The 18,350-nt window shown below is 56.6% G+C and overlaps 1 protein-coding gene across 3 annotated transcripts in view; it reads left to right on the top strand.

The window, feature by feature from the left end:
* Positions 1–18,350, top strand: part of CAPN5 (calpain 5) — a 112,037-nt gene that overhangs the window by 54,169 nt on the left and 39,518 nt on the right. Inside the window, exons 13-14 of one of the 3 annotated variants that reach the window (XR_014795843.1) lie at positions 578–2,028; positions 2,238–3,595. Coding sequence is in view for 1 of the 3 variants with exons in the window: in XM_084893396.1 (XP_084749522.1) it covers positions 578–760 (183 nt within the window). In the remaining 2 variants the exon portion in view is untranslated. Of the gene's footprint in view, positions 1–577; positions 3,596–18,350 lie in introns of those variants that run through there. The other 2 variants (XR_014795842.1, XM_084893396.1) reach the window with 2 other exon arrangements.

Raw genomic sequence — 18,350 nt, 5'->3', positions numbered from 1 at the left:
ATTCCTGTCAAGGGCATGTACCTTGGTTGCAGGCACATCCCCAGTAGGGGGCGTGCAAGAGGCAGCTGATTGATGACTCTCATCAATGTTTCTAACTCTCTATCCCTCTCTCTTCCTCTCTGTGAAAAATCAATAAAATATATTTTAAAAAAAGAAAAAAATAATGAACACTTAGGCACCCCGGCAGGTAAGGGCCCCCCCGCAATTTCCCCTCCCCCGCCCCCTAAACGAGGGGAGGCACTGCAGGTTTTCCGAACCCCGGATCCAACACAGACCTGTAGATGTTGGGGCAAGAAAGACCATAGGGCCACTCATATTAAAGATGAGGACAGCAGGCAGGGGGTGGGTATATCACTCTTCAAGGTCACCCAGACTTCAGGGTCACCCAGAGCTCATAGTAACACACTTAACTTTATACGTGGGAGGGGGCTTGGATAGAGGAGGGGAAGCCGAAGGAAAGGGCTTCACGGGGAGGCAGAGGCTTTGGAGGGTGGGATCGAGGTCCTGCCCCACACGGCTAGCAGCCCCCACAGCCCTGTCCTTGGGGGTGGCCCCCACGGTCCCCTGTCTCCTCCAGATCTGGAACCACCGCGTCCTGAAGGATGAGTTCCTGGGCCAGGTGCAGCTGAAGGCCGACCCCGATGACCTCCAGGCCCTGCACACCCTCCACCTCCGAGACCGGGACAGCCGGCAGCCCAGCGACCTGCCGGGCACCATCGCCGTGCGCGTGCTCAGCAGCGCCACCCTCACGGCCGTCTGAGGCCTGCCTGCCGCCCCGGCCCCCTCGGTTCTCGCCACCGCCTGCATGTCCCCGGCCGGGAATCAGCCCGGAGCTAGGACACTGGGTCCTTTTCCCAACGTTCCCCCGCGCGCCGTGTGACCTGGGGAGGTCCCTGCCCGCTCTGGGCCGCGGGGTCCCGAGGGCCCCCCGGCGTTCCTCTCTCCTGAGACGTCTTCTTGCCTGAGATTCAAACGGCCCTCCCTTCCCCGGCTGTCCCCACCGCTAAGGGACTCGATCCGTTGGAAATGCTGTCCCCAGGCCCTGCTGTCAGCCCACAGAGTGCCAAGGTGTCACTTGTTTACACACAAACGGCCACGCCCCCAAGCCCCACTCCCACCTCTCCTCCCCTGCCCCTGCCCCTGCCCCAGCGCCCCGGACCCCAGACCCCGGACCCCGGGCGTCGCTGTCTCTGTCACTGAACTTGACTTTCTAGCCACCTCGAAAGGGCTCTTGGCCCTTCCTGGGTTCCTGCTCCGGCTGGAATTTGGGAAACATGCAGGTGACGTCGGTTCATTCTCGAATTCCATCCACCTGCCCACCCATTCATTTCTTCAACAGAGATTTGCCAAGTGAGTAAGCGACCCCAGGAGACCCCAGGAGGGGCTGGGGCCCTGCCCCCAGCTCTGTGAGGCCCAGCGTCCGTGCTGGGCCGCAGCTCTGCTCCGAGGTCCCCTCTGGCAAGTGATTGGACGCCCAGAGGGCCGCCGCTGCCGTCTCACCCCAGGTGGATCTCATCCCGGCCTCTGGTTAAGGCCCCCGGAGAAGTCCTATCAGCGATGGACAGGAAGGGCGTCTTCCTGGCCCCACGGCCCTGGCCCCAGAGGCGTGCGCCCGGTCTGGTGGCCAGGGCCCAGGCGGGCAGGGAGGACATGTGGACCCAGGGGGAGGGTCATGTACTCAGGACCCCCTTTGCTGTGAGCACAGGGATTTCCTGGGAGGCGGGGCTCCGGGGCCTTGGCGTCAGGGCTCGGCAGGAGAGAGGCAAACCCAGCACCAGGCCAGAGGCCGTGCGCCCACATTCCCCCCAAATGCAGCCGGGGAGGCCACAGCCCTCTTCCTGCTGCCCAGACCAAAACGTTCCCTTCAGTCCTCAACATTTTATATTCTCTGTTTTCACCAGGGGTTTTAAAAGGAAAACTGAAAGCCAGTGGACCCCTTTTCTCCTCTTAAACTCCAGTTCTTGTGGTCCTCTGGTTTTATTTTTATGTTTTTGTTGATTTACTTTATTTTTATTTGTTTAGATTAGGGTTGTCGAACTCAATCAGAGAAGGGGCCAAAATCTAAAATCCAGCCTAAATCGCGGGCCGAATGGTTTACTGAACAGTCATAAACTGACAATGTCATAAACTGACAGCGGAGTGCAGTGATGACAGCGCGGTGCGGGCCACATTGCAAGGCCTGGCGGGCTGGATTTGGCCCGCGGGCCTTGTGTTTGACACATGTGGTTTAGAGAGAGGAAGGGAGAGGGATAGAAACATAGATGAGAGAGAGACATCATCCATCGGCTGCCTCCTGCACGCCCCCTACTGGGGATCGAGCCCGCAGCCTGGGCGTGTGTCCTGACTAGGGATGGAACCGGTGACCTCTTGTCCTGACTAGGGATGGAACCTGGTTCGATGCTCAATTGCTGAGCCACACTGGCTGGGCTGATTTTATTCTGGTTCCAATTCAGGGAGGGGTGAGGAGAAGCCAGACCTTCTCAGAAGGGGTTTGGGGGTGGTTAGAGAGGAGGGTGTGTTGTACCTTGATGTTTTGTAAGTCGGCACCAATCGTGCGGGCGCTGTGTGACCCGCTTAGGGTCTCTCTCAGCCCTTCCCGGGCTCCAGACCAGGCAGCGTACATAAAAGCGTTCAGCCGGCTCCAGAGCGCCATGCCTGTGGCTTGCTGGGAAGTCCTTCGGAAACCCGAATCCCCGGCCCCAGCGCCCTGGCTGGAGGCGCTGCACTCCCGCCTTTGCCTCCTCACCCTGTGGCCAGCTCTGCTCCTGTGTCGGGGCCCCGGGCCGCGTGAGGGCCGGGAACCACACAACCAGGAGGACGAGAGGACGAGAGGACTCCCTGGGCAGGCTGCAACGTCCTCTCCAGAACCGGGCCCGGGGCCCGGACCCTGCCGATGACCAGGAGCAAACCCTCCCACCTCCTGTGCCTCGACGGCCCCTCCTGCAGCACGGGGCCCGTGACTCCCGTCTGCCAGCACGCTCACGGACAAGTGCTGCCCAAGGGCAAAACCACACCGTTCTCTGTCTCTGTATGCGTGCACTCTCATGTAACACTGTACACCCTCATGTAATCACTTCTCTACGTCTGTTTCACATGCACACTGCTCTGAGTCGGGGTGGAGAAGCCGGGGCCGGAGAAGCCAGCGTGGGGGAGGAGGGCCTCTGGGACGGACACGTGGGTCTGTTCTCCGCTGTGTCCACCTGGGCCTTGGGTCGAACCAGGACCATCTGGCAGGCCATGGGCTCCAGCCCTACCCCCCACAGGACTTGTTCGGTAACCCTGCCCTTGCTCTCTGCTCCTCGGGGTGGGCCAGGCTGGATCCTGGGTGTGTGGGGGACCCTGGTTCCCGGAAGTCTTGGGCACAGGGCAGGTGAGGGTGGCGTTCTGGGCTGGGACCGGAGGGGGGTGGGGAGAACAGTTGCTCTGTGTGCCTGAGGCTCCCTCCGTCCACCGGGGCCTGTCTCCGTTGGCGGGTGGGCCGGGCCTCCGGTCCACACCCCCACCCCCACCCCCGTCTGGGCTTCACTCCCCTCAGGGCCCACCGTGGGGCCAGGGAGACCTGTTCTGTTCTCAGAATAAACGTGACCACAATCTCAGAAAACCACCCTGTGTCCGTCTGTCCCTCTGGGGATTAGGGATGATGGAGGGACTATTTCTCAGGCCCCAGTTCCTGTCCTCTGGTCAGAGACAACGAGAGGGAGGGCCTGGGTGTTCTAGCCGAGGCTGGACCTCACTGCCTGCCTGTTGCTGCTCTGAGCTGAGGTCGCTGGGCTCGTTCAGCTGTCCCCTCAGCTGGCCCTGACCCAGCCACAGCCCCTGCGCAAGTGGGAAGGCCAACAGAGGTACTCTGACCGGGACCCACGGAGAGTTCCTATAAGGGGGTGTGGGAGTTGCAGGGACAGGAAGGTTAGATCCAGTTGTGAGGGAGGGAGCAGCCGCATGAAGGGCTTTAGACAGAGGAGACGGGTGTATGGGGGTGCAGACGGATGTGGGCAGAGCAGAGCGAGCAGCTTGAGCCAGGAAGCCAGGGGTGGTGGGGAGAAACAGGACAGATTGTGGAGACAGAGTGGACAGAATCGGTGCTTGGTTTGGGGTGAAGAGTGAGAAGCACAAATGAATTAAGGCCAATCCTTAGATTTCCCCAGTGGGCCATGGAGAAAAGGACATTATGATTTTTAAATATATATATATATATATATATATATATATTAATTGAGTTTTTACAGAGAGGAAGGGAGAGAGATAGTTATAAACATCCATGAGAGAAACATCGACAAGCCGCCTCTTGCACACCCCCCACTGGGGATGCGCCCACAACCAAGGTACATGCCCTTGAGCAGAATTGAACCTGGGACCCTTTAGTCCGCAGGCTGATGCTCTATCCACTGAGTCAAACTGGCTTTGGTGACATTATGAATCTTGTGCCCACCTCAGTGCAGAGCCTGGCCCTTAGCAGGTGCTGAATGCATCGTGGCTGTTACGGCATCTGGAGATCACCCCTCACCGGCTCCTCACCCACCCCCTCCCGGCTCACATCTGTGCCTTTCGGGGCAGTTTTCCTGTCTGTGCAGGGAGGGCTGATGCCCTTGCCTGCCCAGCCCAGCTCAGTGGAGAGGTGATGGAGGAGCGGTAGGTACTGAGTCTAAGAGTGGGGACCATGTTCCAGGCAGTTCCTGCGAGGGCCGCCTGGCCAAGCATACTCCGGCATCCAGGGGGGCCTTTGGGGGTCAGGACTGCTGGGCCAGAGGAAGTCCCGGCCTCTTCAGCGGCCGAGTCCCCCACTTCGCTTCTCAGGTAAGAGCTGGATGCTCAGCCTGCCTCCCAAGGGGGTGCCATGGGCAGCCATGCCCGTGCCCAGCAGGTGGCGCACTTGGACCACTGGATCCTGGTGGATGGGCACCCCATCTTTGGAGTGGCCCCGGCCTGCCAGCCTTGCCCCAGTTACAGAGGCTGGAGACCCAAAGAACGCCTCCCTCCGCCCAGGCCGAGAGCTGCCCCCGAAGAGGCCGGCACTGACGGGGCTCTGGTGGCTGCAGGCAAAGGTGGTGGTGAGCAAGTGCAGGATCAGCCGAGTGCCCTGTCCCCATCCAGTGCTAACAGTGACATCCGCGGGCTCCTCCTCGTTTATCTGCCCCTGCGCCGCCCACTTCAGACCGGTTGCCAAAACCAGTTTGGCTCAGTGGATAGAGCGTCAGCCTGCGGACTGAAAGGTCCCAGGTTCGATTCCAGTCAAGGACTTGTGCCTTGGTTGCGGGCACATCCCCAGTAGGGGCTGTGCAAGCTGATTGATGTTGCTCTCGTATCGATGTTTCTAGCTCTCTATCCCTCTCCCTTCCTCTCTGAAAAATCAATAAAATATATATATATATCTTTTCAAAAAATCACACGGTTCACCTTGCTCTGCGTGTGTCCCGGCTGCGTGCAGGGCTGAGAGAGCTTCCTTCATGAACACAGACACCATCCTGCCCCTCCTCGCAGCAGCTGGGGGCGTGGTGAGGTGAGGAGCTTTGGGGGGACATGTCTGAGGGGAGCCCTCCGGGAGGGGCCGGGTGAGACTGTGTGCCCAGGATGAGGGAGAAAGGGCTAGAACATGGGGTTTGCCTTTATTTCCTCTCAAACAGCCACGTATGGAGGACACAACAGGCGTGGCAGAGGGAGGCAGGGGCCAGGACCCAGCAAACCCTGCCCCGTGCCGGGGGAGGGCAGGTGGTGTTACTGCTGATAGGAGGCACCTGAGGCCGGGGTGAGCGGGCACAGCCCGGTGCACGCTGGCCCCGGCCCCGCCCAGAGAGACCCCTTGCCCGGCCTCCCTCCGGGCGGCCAGCGCTCTGCACGGGGCCTGGGCAGCACAGCCCGCCCCCCACGCTGATGTCATGGTACCCAGGCCTCCCAGGCCCCTCGGACTCCGCCTCCTGGGGGAAGGCTCTGGAGAGAGGAGGAGAGGGCAGCAGAGCGGCTGGACAGCCGACCTGGGCAGGAAAGAGAGGGAGAGGCTGGGAGGGAGAGAGGGTCACAGAGTGAAAACCCAAAGACCCCAGAGAGGCCCCCGGAGCGAGTTTTGGAGCAGGACAGAGGAAGAGGGCACGTGTCTACAGATTGCCGCAGACCTTTGACCCCAGCTTCCCCAGCCCTCCGTGCAGGTGGCAGTCCGGAGCCCGGTAAGCGTGGGCTGCCCGTCCTGGGCATGGGGAGGAGGGTTTGCTGGGCTTCGGGGGGTGTCCTGGGCTTGGGCCACCCTGGAGCCCCTGGGACCACAGTCGTTTGCTCCTGGTCTGGGCCTCCTGCCACCTCTGGGGGCTCAGCCACAGCAGCCGTCACATGAAAGTGCCCCGAGCCTGGTGAGATGGAGGCTTAGACCCTGGAAATGGGAAGAGCCAGGGGCATGGTGCTCATTGAATTGTCTCTGCCAGGTCTGGGGCAGGGAGCAGCCATGCTGGGGCTAGGGGGGGAGGGGAGAGAGAGAGAGAGAGAGAGAGAGAGAGAGAGAGAGAGAGAGTGCGAGCGTGCGCGCGAGCGCTTCATCCCTGTCTCTGTCCCCTTTGGCCTTTCTCCTACATTTTATCTCTTTCTTCATCTCTCTCCTCAGATAAGTCACTTCCTTCCTCTGAGTTCCCATCTGTGAAATGGGACCGTGAAGCCGCCAGCCATGGCTGCTGTGAGGATGAAGTAAACCAGGGACGGGATAGAAATAGAAAAGCAGCTCTGTGTTCCCCGCTCTCACTTTGCAAAGCAATTAACTTGAACACGGACTGGTAGTCTTTTTTAGAAGAAGAAAAAACGTTGATCTTGTGTTTTTTTTCCTTATGGGTGGCCCTTAACGTCTATGCCCTCCTGTGAGGCCCCGAGTCTTATGGAAACCCTGGTTCTGCCCCAGGCTCGCGGCCTCGTGCTGGCTCAGGGTGCTAGCCCGCAGCCAGGCTTCCTCTTCAGGCCAATGCCCGTGGCGGCTGCCTGGCGGCCTTGCTGAGTCCCTTCCCTGCCAGACACCCGGGCCTAGTGCCGCCTCTGGGAGGGCGGTGTGCCCGCTGTGTCCCAGGGCGCCAGGGCAGGGGTCAGGGCTCGGGTGTCAGGAGTGTCATGGGCAGAGGATCGAATGCCTCAGTGCCTCTGAATGGGCCTCGTGAAAAATTGATGCTCATCCTGGGGGCAGGCGGGGGGCCGGAGGGCCGTATGCCAGGGCGGGCCTGGGGCTGGGCCGCCTTGAATGACTACACTCAGTCCCTCAAGTTCTTCCCGAGTCATCTCGGGGCCTGGCCCCGTGCCGTGCGGGCCGACGGCTGAACCCACGCCCTGCTCTGGGTCAGCTCTCTGACGTTGGGGCCAGAGGTGGGGACGGACCCCAACCGGATCACATAACACGTGGAATCAGGGGTGGATAGAGGGAAATATCAGGACTCTCCACAGCCTGGGGGTGGTCTGGGAGGGCTTCCCAGAGGAGGCGACATCTGCACAGAGCACAGGAATTTACTAGCCAGAATTCCAGGTGGAGGGGTCAGTAGATGCCACGGCCAGGAGGTAAGAAAAGGGCTGATGCCAAAACCGTTTTTGGCTCAGTGGATAGAGCGTCGGCCTGCGGACTGAAAGGTCCCAGGTTCGATTCCGGTCAAGGGCATGTACCTTGGTTGCGAGCACATCCCCAGTAGGAGGTGTGCAAGAGGCAGCTGATCGATGATTCTCTCTCATCGATGTTTCTAACTCTCTATCTCTCTCTCTTCCTCTCTGTAAAAAATTAATAAAATATATTTAAAAGAAAAGAAAAGAGCTGGTGCATTTTAGGAATAGTGAGTGCTGAGGACGGTCCCAGTGCAGGGCTGAGGAAAGAAGAAAACGGATGACAGACATCAGCAACAGACCCAGGGAGTGGGGCCTTAAGAGCCAGACTGGGGGGCTTGGAGCCTCCATCCTGATGGCAGGGGGCGCTCTGGGGGGATTCTGGCAGGTCAGCCCATGACCTCCCCTTGGGCCAGGCCATCCCTGTCACTCACACTCCTGGGGCAGCCCCCAGCTGGGAGGCCTGAGACCAAGCCCTCACCCTAACGTGCCCTGTCCAGCCGTGTGAACTCAGGCAGGCCTTGGTCCCTCTCTGGACCCCTTTTGCCCAAATGTCCAGGTAAGGGGTGCAGACTTGCTACTTCCTAGTAGCTTTTTGGAATCTCTGAATAACAGTGACCCAGAGAGGAGCTCAGCTGCTCGGGACAATAGAGCTGTGATGGTGGCTGAGGCTCGGGTCACACGGCCTGGGCTGCCACCGGAGGGAGAGAGCCTGGAGGGTTCCCCGGAGGCAGGAGGGGGCTGTGGCATTGGGGGGAGCACAGGGGACCCCTGCCAGGTGCAGGGCTGACACATGCTGACCTGCTCCGACGTTTGACAGGATCTCTCCCCGCAGAACTGTGTCTGGCCAGGCGGGCAGCAGGAGCATCTGACGAAGGACAATGGTGATTCTTCAGCAGGTGAGTGCTCTCTGCACCCTGTGGGCCTTCATCCTTCTGTGCCAGGAATGACCCTGTTGGGGGGCTCATCTTACCTATCCCAGATTCTCTCGTGCACATGCTTCCCTGTGGCACACCCTTCCCAATCCTTGCTTTCAGCAAACTCCTATCTATGCTTCAAAACCCAGCGGTGAAACATTCCCCGACTGTCGGGCCCAGTCTGGAATCCCTCCCTCTGATTTGTCTTTTGGGACTCCCCTCTCTCGCCGGGTAGAAGTTACTTATTCACCTGCCTCTCTGAGTCGCCAGACATTCCAGGCGGTGGAACAGCGCGTGCAAAGGTCCAATATGGGAAAGCCCTTGGCGGAAGGGAAGAGGAGCTTAGCAGGTTGACGGGTGCCAGACTAGGAAGGACCTTGACCCTGACCGGGGGCGGCGCGTTGAGGATGCCATGGCCCGAGCTGGAGGCCCCGGGGGTAACATGGGGGAGAAGCAGAGGTGCTGTCTCCCGCGGAGTCCTTCCGCCCTGCTCCCTTCCCAGAGCTGCAGTGGCCCCTGACCCCTAGCTCTTCCCCGTGACCGGCCTGAGGCTCTAATGAGCTCCTGGTCTCCAGAGCCAGGAATGTGGGCCCAGAGCCAGGTGGGCCTGGTCCCAGGCCTCAGGGAGGGCTGGTGGCGGGGTGTCCTCTGGGACTGCCAGAGGCCGGCGGGCGGCCTGTTCTGAGGCTGTGCGCTTCTGTGTGTGCCTGCGGGCTGGGTGTGAGAGAAGCAGGCATCAGGGCAGAATCAGGACAGACCCTCTCGGAAGCCCCTGGGTCCCCTGGCCCGAGAGTCTGCTCGAAGGCCCGTCAGGGACAGCCAGGACCAATGAAAGAAGAAAGGCCGCTGTCTCTGAGGGCCTGCTGTGTGCCAGGGCCTGTGCTACAGCTGGGGCTGGGCGGGAGGGGGCACACAGAGCCCCCAGAGGGAGAGCTTGGGCCCCCCACAGCCTCCAAGGTGTTTGCCCTCAGGGGCCTCTGAGGCAGACCTCTGGCTGACTGTCCCCTCCGAGCACTGGCCACCTCACCCCGCCGGCAGCCTCTGCTGTAGCAGGTGTCTGCAGGTGAACGGCGGCTCTGCCCACCCTTCACACAGCAAGGCAGAAGGCACGTTTCTGAGACTTATTTGGTCCTAGAAATGGTCCCAACTCTGGGGCGCCAGCCTTCTACACAGACAGTGCCACGCGCAGAGCCCACTCACCGGGCTCCGTCTCCAGCCTTCCCGAGCCTCAGTTTCCCCATCTGCAACACCAGGACACACCCTCCTTCCCTGGGACGGTTGTTGGGAAGGTAGCATGCCCTGAGGGGTTCCATCAAAGCCTGTGTCCCCTCTTCCTGGCTGACTTCCCCTCCGGCTCCCCGGGGCCTTGACTCCCTTTGGGAGCCTTCCCTGCTCTGCTCCTGGTAGATTCCTGTCACCCCACCTTCTCCCCCTGCTCATGGGGGCCGGGGAGGCTGCTCCCCACTGTCTCCTCAGCCCGGCCCAGCCCAGCCCACTCACAGATGGCGCCCTGTGCTGAGGGAATGAATGCCACTGCACCTCATTTGGTCCGAGGGGCTAGGGCAGACAGTGGAACCTGCTTAAAGGGAGGCTGAGAGGGAAATGGCATAGTGCTGTGGTCGGCAAACTCATTAGTCAACAGAGCCAAATATCAACAGTACAAGGATTGGAATTTCTTTTGAGAGCCAATTTTTTTAAACTTAAACTTCTTCTAACGCCACTTCTTCAAAAGAGACTCACCCAGGGCTTGGTATTTTTGTGGAAGAGCCACACTCAAGGGGCCAAAGAGCCACATGTGGCTCGAGAGCTGCAGTTTGCCGACCACTGGACTAGTGCATCCACACTGCTCAACCCAATGCTGGACAGCTTGTGAACGTTAGCTGCGTGTCGACGACGACCAATAAAATCACATCGGTGGTGTTCCTGTGTGAGAATTCTCCATCTGGTTCTCTCTCTCACACTGTATTTAGGATAAAAATCTCAGGAAACTTTAAAGGAGATGATGCTTCTCTCCCAGGTGTAGGGCGTCCCCATGTGAAGACACTCAGTTGCAGAGATCCACACACCTTTCCGAACCCCACAGGGTCGCAGGCACAGGGAACGTTCCCATAATCCCGAACATGGAAGAGTCTTTTCATTTGTGGAGAGCTCTAATTCTTCAAAAGTAGCATCCACATTGGTCCGTAGGCACTCTCTATACGTGACCTATGTTATTGCCATAGGGCTGTGAGGTAGGGATCTGCATGCTTATCACAGGGGAAGGAACTGATGCCCCGAGCAAGGACTTTAGACATAAGCTGTGCAGGCCCACACAGGCCAGGGAGCCATGGGGGTGAGGGGGCAGCTGTGCAGGGCACAGGGAGGTGACCCAGGAGCAGGCACAGGAAGGAGGTCAGCCTGCCCCTGCGAGGTGGCATCTGCAGAGCATGGGCTCTTTCCTAGGGGCCCTGGGGCAGTCTAGGCACACCTGTCGTGTTCACAGCTTCTGGCGTGGGGTGGGGGTGCCTGAAGATTCCTCTCGTGCCCAAAGCTGCTTCCTCCAGCCGATTCTCACTCACCAAGAAACGTGGCACCGAGCCTCTTCTCTGTACCAGGCTGGGCACAAAGGATGCAGAGATAAACTGACTGCTCTCAGCCCTCGAGGAGTTACCAGACTGAAGTGGGAGAAGCACAGCAAGGATGCCTATGCTGGAACTGTGATAGCAGGAGTCCCGGGGGATGGAGTGGGCTGGGACGGGGTTTGGGGATGGGGAAGGCTTTTGTTCTGCCTGCGGTGGTAATGGGATGTTGGGGAAGGCTCTAAGGCTTTTGTGATAGTCCCTCACATACAGATAGGGGACTGAAGTGCCTGGAGGAGCGACTTGTCCCAGGCAGCAAGGTCAGCTGGTGCTTGCAAGAACCCAGAGATCCGTGGTGCATATGACCCCCTTCTTCAGAGAACTCAGTGAGGGCTGGGCCTCAGTGGGATATGATTTCCGCTCCATGGTGCCAGCATAGGGACTGGGTGTACTTTGCTCAGCATCCTGGGCAAAGGGGGTTTTGAAGATAAATGTCTGGGCTGCTGATAACAGTTGGATTGACCCATTTATTAAAATATAAGGTCCTTTGTCTCTTGTAACACTTTTGACTTAAAGTACATTTGTCCAGATATTAGCCTAGCCATCCCAGCTCTTCTTTGGTTATTATTTGCGTGGAATATGTGTTTTTCTGCCCTTTCACTTTCCACACATTTGTAACTTTGAATCGAAAGTGAGTCTCTTGTAGGTAGCATATAAATGGATCTTATTTTTAAACCTATTCTGCTAACCTCAACCTTTTGAGAGTTTTGTTCATTTCCATCTATTTCTGCCATTTTGCTATTTTCAGTAAGTCATATATTTTCCCCTAAGTTCCTCTATTACTGCCTTCATTTATGTTTAATTGATCTCCCCCACACCAGTGTACTGTTTTGATTTTCTTTTCACTTCTTCTTCTGTATATATACACTTTTTTTTAGTGGTTACCTTAGGCTTTGCAAATAATGTCTTACATTTATAACCATCTAGTGGGACTTAACACCAACTTAGCTTCAGTGGTATATAAAAACTTTGCTCCTATACAGCTCCATTCCTCTCTTTGTATTGTTATTATCAGAAATTATATTTCTGTATACTGTGTGCCCCTTAACAGATTTGTAATTGTTGTTTTATACACTTGTCTTTCAAATCCTATTGGGAAAAAGAGGAGTTACAAACCAAAAATAACAGCAATCTGAGTTATAATTACATATGTGGTTACTTTTATCAAACTCCTTTATTTTTTGTGTGGCTTTGAATTACTGTCTACTGCTCTTTAATATTAGCTGACTACTTTTAGCATATCTTGTAAGGCAAGTCAACAAATGACAAACTCAGCATTTGTTTGTCGGAAATGTCTTAGTTTGCCTTTTATTTTTGAAGAATGATTTTGCCAGATATAGAATTCTTGTTTGACAACTTTCTTTCCTTTCACTACTTTAAATATGTCACCCTACTGCCTTCTGGCTTTTATGGTTTCTGATGAGAAATTGGTTATTAATCATATCGAAGAGCCTTTGTGTAGACAAGCCACTTGTCTCTCACTGCTTTTAAGATTCTCTCTTTGTCTTCACAGTTTAATTATAATGGGTTTCAGTGTGGATCTTTTAGTTTATCCTACTTGGAATTTATTGAGCTTTTTGTATGTATAGATTCATATCTTTCATCAAGTTTGGGCAGTTTTGTGTCAGTATTTCTTCAAATATTCTTTCTGCCTCCCTCTCCCTCTCCTTTAGGGCTCACATTATGCATGAGTTGGTCCATTTGATGGTGTCCCACAGGTTTCTTAGTCTCTGCTCATTTTTCTTATTTTTTTCTTCTTTCTGTACCCCAAACTGGATAATCTCAATTAACATCTTTCAGTTTGCTGATTCTTCATTTTGGCTCATTATATCTGCTGTTGACCCCCCTCTAATTATTGTACTTTTCAATTCCAGAATTTCTACTTGGTCCCTTTTTATAATTTCTGTCTCTTTATTGATATCCTCTTTATGGTTGTTCTCCTTTCCTTAAATTCTTTGAGCATATTTAAGACAGTTGATTGAAGTTTTTGCCTATTAAGTCCAAAGTCTGAGTGTCCTCAGCGAAAGTTTCTATTAAGTTCCTCCCCCCCCCTCCTGTGAATGGGACATCCTTTCTCTGCATTCCTCTTAATTTTTTTAATATATTTTATTGATTTTGTACAGAGAGGAAGGGAGAGAGATAAAGTTAGAAACATCGATGAGAGAGTCATCGACAGCTGCCTCTTGCACACCCCCGACTGGGGATGTGCCCGCAACCAAGGTACATGCCCTTGATCGGAATCGAACCCGGGACCTTTCAGTCCCCAAGCCAACGCTCTATCCCTTGAGCCAAATCGGCCTCAGCAACGAGCCTCTTAATTTTTTGTTGTAAACTGGACGTTTTGAATATTGTAATGTGACAACTCTGGAAGTTAGAATCTCCCCAGGGTTTGTTGTTGCTGCCTGTTGAGAGTTGTAGTTTTGTTTAGTGGGTTTTCTAAACTATTTTTGTGAAGAATGTATTCTTTGTTGTGTGTGGTCACTACAGAGTCTAACATTCCAAAACAAAACAAATCAAACCTCCTGGTCTTTTCAGATGGGCTCTCTGTGTGGGTTGGGACATGCCTTCGATGCTCAGTCGTCTCGCCTTAGCCTTCACTTTCTGTCTGCATAGAATCTGAAGGTCAGTTGGAGGTGAGAGCTTACAATCTTGATCTTTTTCTGAACATTTGACCCACCCTGGGCATGTATGTGGTCTTTCAGATTCCCCAATATATGCAGGAGTTTTCCAAAGCCTCTATTCCCTGAAGCAACTCACTCCCTGCTTTTCCTCCAGGCTTTCCAGAGTGGCTCCTGTTTGTGTTAATTGATTATTTTTGTCCCCAAGCAGCAGTGGGTAGTTCATTTGCCTTTGGATATTTTTGACTAATGCCCTCTGTATCTTCTTGTCTGCCCTGGGGGAGTTCCAAGTTAGAAAAAGGAAGGCAAACCCTTTGCGTTATTCCTCCAGTGAACCCCTCCCTGGACAGGTTAAAATAACCACAGTCCTTCGATAACAAGGTCTGTTCTGCTCCCTCTGGCCCCAAGAACCCACTCCAAGATTGTCAGCAAGGAGTAGGTGGGGGGTGAGTAGGTTAAAACATCACAAAGGTCTCCTGCTGGGTTTCAGTCAGCTGTCTCTTCATTAAATGCTCATTTTGTTACTGCAAGCTTTTGAATATTTTCTTGAGTTTCAGTAAAGTTGATTCTGATAGTTTTTGCCATTTTGGGGGGTGTAGCTGTAAAGAGGTTCTTGGAGTTCCCTACTCTGCCATCTCTGCTGACACTACTTGTTGATGACAGTTGGCACAGTTATTTCCTGAAAACTTTTGTCCCAACTTATTATATGTCCTTGCATAAGTCCCTGAACCTCCTCTGAACCTTAGTCTTCCCATCTGTAAAATGGGTGGCCAGAACTGGATTGGATGGAGGTATGGGGGGAAGGAGGAGAGGGGAGGGCAGCACCAGAGGTCTGTGTGAGGCACCAAGGGAGTACAGAAAGGAAGGTATTGGGAGGGGGGTGTGGGGACCAGGGGACACATGATTCAGTGCAGCCTTGGTGGGGCAGGAAGAGGATAGTGGGGTGAAGCATTCCTGGCAGAAAGCTCAGCATAGGCCAAGGTGGAAGGCCCTGTCCCGGGGGATGAGCCTGGAGCAACAGTGAGCCCTGGTTCTGGCAGAGGATCTGGTGTGATGCCAGAGTGGGCCACAGGGGCAATAGACGTGCCTCCCAGACCTGGTACACAGGCCGCCTGCAGGCAAGGGGCCTATTCCAGGCTTCGGCTCAGGGTGGCCGGGTGCAGAGGCTGAGGGGCTGAGCAGTGGGTCTGTCTGGTACATGCCAGGCTTTCAGCACTTGGCTGGGCCTCTTGTCCAGGGAGACTCTCTCCACCCCCAGACCTGATTATACCCTCTCTTCCTTCTTCCGTCTGCTTCCCTGTGCTTTGCTGTTTCCCTCTTCTGAGCTCCCTATCCCTCATGTCTGCTTAAAAAAAAAAAACCACAACACCCAGTTGCCACCCCCTAACATGACTTGCTCAGTGAATAATCAACATTTATACAGCACATTCGTCCTCCCGGGCACCGATCTGAGTGAGTGATGCACATCCTCCTGTTTCATCCTGCCATTCCACAGACAAGGAAACAAAGGCGCATGGAGGTGGAGGAACTTGCTCAAAGTCACACCACTTACCAGTCGCCCAGCCTGGATTGAGCCTAAGCCGTCTGTCTCTAGAGTCCAGCCTCTCAGTGGCCATGCCATCCTGTCTCTCCAGGCTAATTCGTCCCTTATCTGGTGGTACCATTCTTACCTGTGTCTGGCTCTGCCCACCCCCTCACCCTGGGCTGGGAGCTCTGAGGACAGTGGCCCCTAAGCTTTAGTCTGAGCCTAGCTGGTTAAATGGACAGATGGAACGATGCCCGAAAGCCCACCACCAGCAGCCCCCCGTGGTGGGGGTCTCATGGACTGTTCCCATGGACTCCCCGATGGGCACGTGTGGGCTTGACGGTGCGAAGGAGGCTGCCTGAGCGCAGGGGCCCTGAGAGGCTCAGGCAGTGGGTGGGGGTCGCGGCGGTCAGTCTGCCTTGTGCTAGGTGGGTCAGCGCCGTGTTCCCGGGGTGGGGACAGGGATTTGGGGTGGAAGGAAGCCTGGGTCCAGGGGGGCAGCTCTGAGCTCTGTGTGGGGCATCACTGCCTCCTTCCTGGCCAGTCACCCTACACCTCACCCCCACCCCGGCCATCATCTCCTTGTCTGTTTTGGGACCAATTGGGCTTCGGGAATTCCAAACAAGGTCAAGGGCCAAAAATGGGAACAAGAGGCTTTGAAGAGAGGAGAGAAAGGAGCAGGAAAGAAGGGAGGAAGCTGGAGATGAGTAGGGAGAGGGGAGGGGGTGGGTGGATGGAGAGTCAGTCACAGGGCCTGGGCATTCACACCCTCTGGGTGGCACCATGACCACGGCCTCCCGGCCCAGCACAGAACCGAGCCAGGCTCCCAGGCCGGTGTTGCTGCTAAGACACAGGAGCCCGGCTTGGTACCCACTGTGGTGAGCTCTGAGCCACTCGGGGTTGCCTGATGTGCTCAGGAACCAGGGGACCCCCTGCCCCAGGCCTCAGGGCCTCCTCTGCAGGCTGGAGCTCAGGGCTGGTGGCCGCAGAGGCTGGGTGAGGACCAGAGACAGACTCTTCCGGGACTTTCTCCGATGTCCCCCACAGCCCCGGATTTCTGTCTGCCCTCACTTCCCAGAGGCAGCCAGGGAGCTAGAAAGATCTTTGATGCATATTCCTTTTAGCCTTTTAAAAAAATATTTTTACTGATATCAGAAAGGAAGGGGGAGAGAGACAGAGAGAAACATCAACAATGGGAGAGAATCATTGATCAGCTGCCTCCTGCACACCGTCCGGTGGGGATGGAGCCTGCAACCTGGGCGTGTGCCCTGACGGGGACTCCAACCCTGACCTCCTGGTTCATGGGTCGAAGCTCAACCACGGAGCCACGCCACTCCAGCTCCTTTTTAGTCTTAAAAGTTCACGAGGTTTATTGTATTGGACTCCATCACAGCCCCACGTTGCTTTTCGTTGCAAACATGCCGATTTCCTCCAAAACTGCATGCAGGAAAGGTGAGGTTCCATTGGCGCTGAGGCCGGCAGCTCGGGGGCCACCTGCTGCGGGACGACGTCCCCACGAAGCTGGCTGTTTGCGGGTGAGCGGGGTCCCGCCAGGAGGGGCGGCGGCCGGTCGGCGGGCGTCACCTAAGCCGCCGTTGCCATGGGCCCGCGGCAGATGGCCCGGTTTAGGGTTCCCCGCGGACGGGCGGCGCGCACCGGATTAGGTGAATTAGGGAGCCTGAGCCCGAGCCCTGCCGCCGCCAGCGCCGCAGCCGCAGCCGCCGCCGGACCCTCGCGCTATGGAGCCCCCCGCCCGCCCCGAGGACCCCGCCGCGGGCCCCGCGGACCCCGCCGCGGGCCCCACCGACCCCGCCGAGGCGCGCGCCAAGCAGCCCGGCAAGTGGGCGCTGGTGCGCAGCCTGAACCAGGCGCTGAAGACCTTTGCGGTCATGCCGGTGAGGCCCGCGGGAGGGGAGGGGGGCCTCAGCCTCCCCCAGGCTCCAGAAAGGACCTAGGGTCGCGAAGATGGGGCTGGGGGGCTTGCGAGGGGCCCCTCCCTGGGCAGAGAGCTTTTGCATTTACCCGGGGGGGGGGGGTCCGAGCAGGTGCCCAGGGCCTTGGTGGACATTCCTGGACGGGCTGGCCCGCTGCGTCTCTATCACCAAGGTTTGCAGCTGGACATTTCCTTCCCACAGGCCCCTGGACACGAAAGCTCACCTTTCCCACCTGAGAAAATTGGGGGCTAATAAAAGCAGTGTCCTAGAGCCATTATGAGGATGTGGGGGTGGGGGTGGGGGGAGAGAAATCCTGAAACAGACTCCTTTTCATTCCACCAACGGGGACTGAGCCCCAGGCCCTGCCCCAGAGGAGGGACAGAGGCCCTTGAAGAGAAACGGGGCTCCTGTCTGGGCGGGAAGGTGGGAGAGGCCAGGAAGCTGGTGTTTGCGTGGCTCTCTCACCCTCACGGGCACTGCCCTCGCCCCACTTCAAGGCTGGTGCACACTGAGGCCCAGAGAGCTGACTTAGCCAGAGTCACACAGCGTTAGTGGCAGAGCTGGGACCTGAACCCACTCCCTTAGCTACGTGTTCAGGGTGGACGCGCCCTGCTTCCCTGAGGGGCCCCACCAGGGTTTTGGGGTACCCACTCTGGGGCGGGAGACCCTCTGCTCCAGCCCCTTATTCACAGCGGAGAAGCTGGGACGTGTCCTGAGCCACACAGCCACACTGAGGTGTGTCACACCGCAAGTGGGTTTTCGGTTCAAGGTGAGGTCCCTAGTGGGGTGCCTCCTGGAGGGGTGGCAGGAATGGGGCCAGATGCAGGCATGGGGTCTCCTGGAGTCTGGCCATGGGGATGGGAGCGTCTGGCCGAGTGAACCTGGAGCTCAGTGTCCCTTCTATTCTGACCTCTCAGGACTTGCCCTGGGACCGGGGACCTTTCCCTCTGAGGGGTCCTCAGGCCCCAGAATTCTCCCCGAAGCCTCTTAGCTGCCATGTTAGTCTCTTTTCCCAAGTTCAACCCTAAGCAGAGACACGTAAGTCACTGTCCTCCCAGATCAGGCCTTGGTTAGGAGGCTCTAGTTCCTTGTCTTTGCTGTGTGGCCCCAAGCTCCTTGCTCAGCCTCTCTGAGCCTCTATCTCTGGTGACACCAGGTCTTTCATTTTGGTTTTCTGTCCCCTGAGT

The sequence above is a fragment of the Pipistrellus hanaki genome (assembly GCF_964339955.1).
Source record: "Pipistrellus hanaki genome assembly, chromosome: 9".
Classification (NCBI taxonomy): Eukaryota; Metazoa; Chordata; class Mammalia; order Chiroptera; family Vespertilionidae; genus Pipistrellus; species Pipistrellus hanaki.
The sequence above is the reverse complement of the archived record's forward strand: the minus strand, read 5'-3'. Positions and strand labels throughout refer to the sequence as shown.